Source organism: Simochromis diagramma, unplaced genomic scaffold (assembly GCF_900408965.1).
Source record: "Simochromis diagramma unplaced genomic scaffold, fSimDia1.1 OVJJ01000516.1, whole genome shotgun sequence".
In the NCBI taxonomy this organism is placed as follows: domain Eukaryota; kingdom Metazoa; phylum Chordata; class Actinopteri; order Cichliformes; family Cichlidae; genus Simochromis; species Simochromis diagramma.
The window spans coordinates 676,134-680,119 of record NW_024386938.1 but is presented as its reverse complement, the minus strand read 5'-3'; the positions used below and the strand labels follow the sequence as shown (position 1 = coordinate 680,119).

Here is a 3,986-nt window from a genome sequence, read left to right as displayed (position 1 = left end):
TCATTTAAGACATTTGTGCTTCAGTTTCGTGAGCGAAATTCTAGTGTTTCACCTTGGACTAAATAGCACTTATCTGTGCCTGTTTGTTGCATCCGTAAACTTATGAATCCTACTAGAAAAGATTGCCAGTTTTTGCTAATCAGCACAAAAAAAAAACCCATTTACAATATCCATAAGCTAACCCTAACCAGAGACCAAAAGCAGCATTTTCAAGGTGACTTTTAAAGATCTATGACTGAGCGTTGCTGTTTGGTCTCTTGGTCAAAGACTATCTAATCGGCTCTAAAACTGACCCACCACTTCTCAGTTAGCACTTCCTTCCACTTCCCAAGCTCCTCCAACCAGACACTGACAACCACTGACATGAGGATGAAAAGGATAAAAAGTTACACAAGGGAATGCAAAATTTAAACAAAATAATATTTTTTACTTTTTTTTTTTTTTTTTAATTTTCAATATTTATCTTGATTACTACATTTAATTTTATACATATATTTTTTATAAATATATGTAATTAAAACATCAACTGTAAACTTGAAACATATTTTAGGTCAAATTTTGGGTGAAAGTTTCTCTTCACTTTGGTTTGGTGCTGGTACAAGATCAACATTAAAACGCTTCCGGATCAGATCTGGCTGGCATAAAAGGAAGAGGAGTCGCAGTCACCTTCCACAGCTCCTGCAAAAATATATATAACATACAAATAAACAACTTATTGCACTTGATGAAAGTCATCCTTTATCACAAACCCACTTAACCGTATTGGATAAAAATGAGACCTTTTCACTGTTTGCATGTTATATTTTCAAAAAAAAGTTATTGTATATTTATTTTTAAATGGTTAAAAAATTGCTTTTTGAGAATTCCAAATGGTGAAAAATACTTTTGGTACCGTAAATCGAACATAAGAGGAAAATTGTCTTTTATCAAGCAGTTTAAATACAAACACTGTCTTGCTGTAAGCGGCATGTTAGCATATCATACTGCAAACAGTGGTATCAATCAATCAATATGACACTCGCAACAGTGTCTCCAAAAGATTAACACTAGAGTAGCACTTTGTACTACAATAACAAAAGCAACTCTGACGTGCATTTAAATGCATTTACAGTAAGTTACTGCAAACAGTGTCATTTGAGGTTTATGATCAAAAATAAGCATTCAATAAGGTTAAAAAATAGCTAATATAGACTATACTGCCAAAAGTATTTGCTTCTCTGAATTCACACACATATGAACTTGAGTTCCTAATTAGTTTAAATCCTTCCAGAACCACATTTCTGAGGTCAGACACTGAATTTGGTTGAGGAGGCCTGGCTTGCAGTCTCCGCTCTAATTCACCCCAAAGGTGATCTATTGGATTGAGGTCAGGACTCTGTGCAGCCCAGCCCAGTTCTTCCACACCAAACTCACTCATTAATGTCTTTATGGACCTTGCTCTATCCACTCATGTGCAGTCATGTTCAAACAGAAGGGCCATCCCCAAACTATTCCCACAAAGCTGGGAGAATTAAATTGTCCAAAACGAGTTCATTTAACTCCTGAAAAACAACCCCACACCATAAATCCCCCTTCACCAAACGTCTTGTCTTGGAAACCATCAAACCTAGACTCATCCATCGGATTGCCAGAGGGAGAAGCATGATTTGTCCTTTCAGAGAACATGCCACCATTGACAGTTGACTGATTAATAGTTGCTAGTGCGGAAATTTCTTGACTGGACTTGTTGCACATCCTACCACACTGGAGTTCACCGAGCTCCTGAGAGTGATCTATTCTTTCATAAATGCTTGTAGAAGCAGTCTGCATGTCTAGGACACCTGTGGCCATGGAAGTGATTGGAACACCTGGATTCAATGACTTGGATGGGTAATACTTCTGGCAGTCTAGTGTATAAAACTGTAGTTATGGTCAAATTATGTTGGCTAATGTTTTACTCACCAGTTGTTCTACACGTTCATATAAAATAAACTGATCAAAGTTAGAAGGGAGCTGATCGACTCTGAAACTACACCGTCCGTTCTCCAGGTCCTGAAGTTGGTTCATACAGTGGATGAAATGATCATAGGCTTCACAGGAAACATCCATGTGCTGCAGGGTGAAGTTCATCCTTGAAGGATATCCAGATAGAAACATAGTCACTTACTGAGCATGGAGCCAAAAAGTAGAAGTAGGGGCGGCTATGGCTCAGGAGACAGAGCGGATCATATGTACTAATGAAAAACTCTGGTGGTTTGAGGCCTTGCTCCTCCAACCTGGGTGTCAAAGCATCCTTGCCAACATTCAAGATAGTGTGAGATTGTGAAGGCTAGCTTAGGTACAGAAAAAAGCACTCGTGTGAATGGAGGAATGAGGCTTGCAGTAAAAAGGACCTTGGAACGTAGAGCTTAGGGTTAGGCTAACCCTTAAAGCCATTACACACTGAGCGTGTGGCAAAAACCAGCGACACAAAATATATATATATAAATAAAATTGAATTTAATTGAATTGAAAAATCCCAACTTTTCCAGATCCAGACTTGTCATGTAACATCTATACAGACTAAACATTGTGTTTTTGCAGAAGATTTGTCCTGAAATAATGTACCTAGCACAGGGGTGGGCAATTCCAGGCTGTGAGGGCCGGTGTCCTGCAGGTTTTTGATCTCACCTTGGGTCAACACACCTGAATCACATGATTAGTTCATTACCAGGCCTCTGGAGAACTTCAGGACATGTTGAGGAGCTAATTTAGCCATTTAAATCAGCTGTGTTGGTTCAAGGACACATCTAAAACCTGCAGGGATACCGGCCCTTGAGGCCTGGAGTTGCCCACCCCTGACCAAGCAGATAACCAGCTTCAAAGCATAATGTCTCCACCTCCGTGCTGGACTGAGGGGATGGTGTTTTCTGGCTCAGCATTTCTCTTCCTCTAACACAGCAGGTCAGACTGTTGCCAAACTCGACTTTGGTCTCATCTGACAGCAGCACTTTCTCCCAAGCGTTCTCTGAATCACTTAGAAGTAGAGTTAGATTTCCTGAAAGCCCACAGTTTTCCCATAGCTTAACGTTTCGACATTTTTGCCTGGTATAAACTGTTCATTATCGCAGACAGTTTTAAATTCTAAGAAAATTATTCCTTGTATATTTCTTCTTCTTAACATCTGAACACTACAGACATAATTGTAGATCACTGACAGATCCACACAGTACCCTTTGAGGCTGAGAACTTGTGGCCTCCCTCTCTTGTAATGCAAGTGTACTAGCCAAAGGTGGAGTCCTATCATGTGATATGAAGCGGCTAAATAAGTTGTCAAGTTAATTACAGAACATTTTTGGTAGAGGTAGTGAGATTATTTGAACATTTAAGCAGAGTTTTAAAACCTTTGTTTTGCCAACACAGCTCTCAGAGTGCAGCCTTACACAGCAGTCGAGCTCCTCGGGCATCGGTTTAGAGCTGAGACATGTCCCAGGCTCCGGTGAACGAGGTGATCCAATAATGTATTTTCTACTCTGTCCTTGCTCAACCAGCAGCATCGAGCACGCTTACTGATGCTGTTTCAATTTCTTACCTCAAAGTTGCCTCAATGTCATTGACGCTGAGAACTGCTTCATGTGTTGATGCAGCTTTACTGTGGTTGTTACACTTTCTTAGTCTCTCATAAAGTTTCAGTTTTCAGGCCCCTCTTCTGTGGAACCAGCTTCCAGTTTGGATTCAGGAAACAGACACTATCTCTACTTTTAACCTCCTAGGACCTGCGTCCACATATGTGGACATCACATTTTGGGTTATTTAGACCAAAATACAAAATTTTGCTCTACAAGGGCCTGAGTTCCACTTATGAGGACATTATGCTGCCACTGATCTATCAAAATTTAAAACAAACGTCCTCATATGTGGATCTAATTTTTCTCAGAAACAAAAATCAGGTAAAAAAAAAAAATCTGGTAATTCTTTGTTTTTACATTCATCAGGTCCCAATCAGCCCAAATAGCAAAGAGAAATTA

General features: G+C 39.6%; 1 protein-coding gene across 1 annotated transcript in view; it reads right to left on the bottom strand.

Moving 5' to 3' along the window:
- Positions 1 to 298: 298 nt before the first annotated feature.
- Positions 299 to 3,986, bottom strand: part of mettl22 (methyltransferase like 22) — a 21,757-nt gene continuing 18,069 nt past the window's right edge. The window contains exons 11-12 of the mRNA XM_040037248.1: positions 1,942 to 2,110; positions 299 to 678 (exon numbers count right to left, since the gene is read on the bottom strand). Of these exons, the coding sequence (XP_039893182.1) occupies positions 610 to 678; positions 1,942 to 2,110 (238 nt within the window). The 3' untranslated portion in view covers positions 299 to 609. The remainder of the gene's footprint in view (positions 679 to 1,941; positions 2,111 to 3,986) is intronic.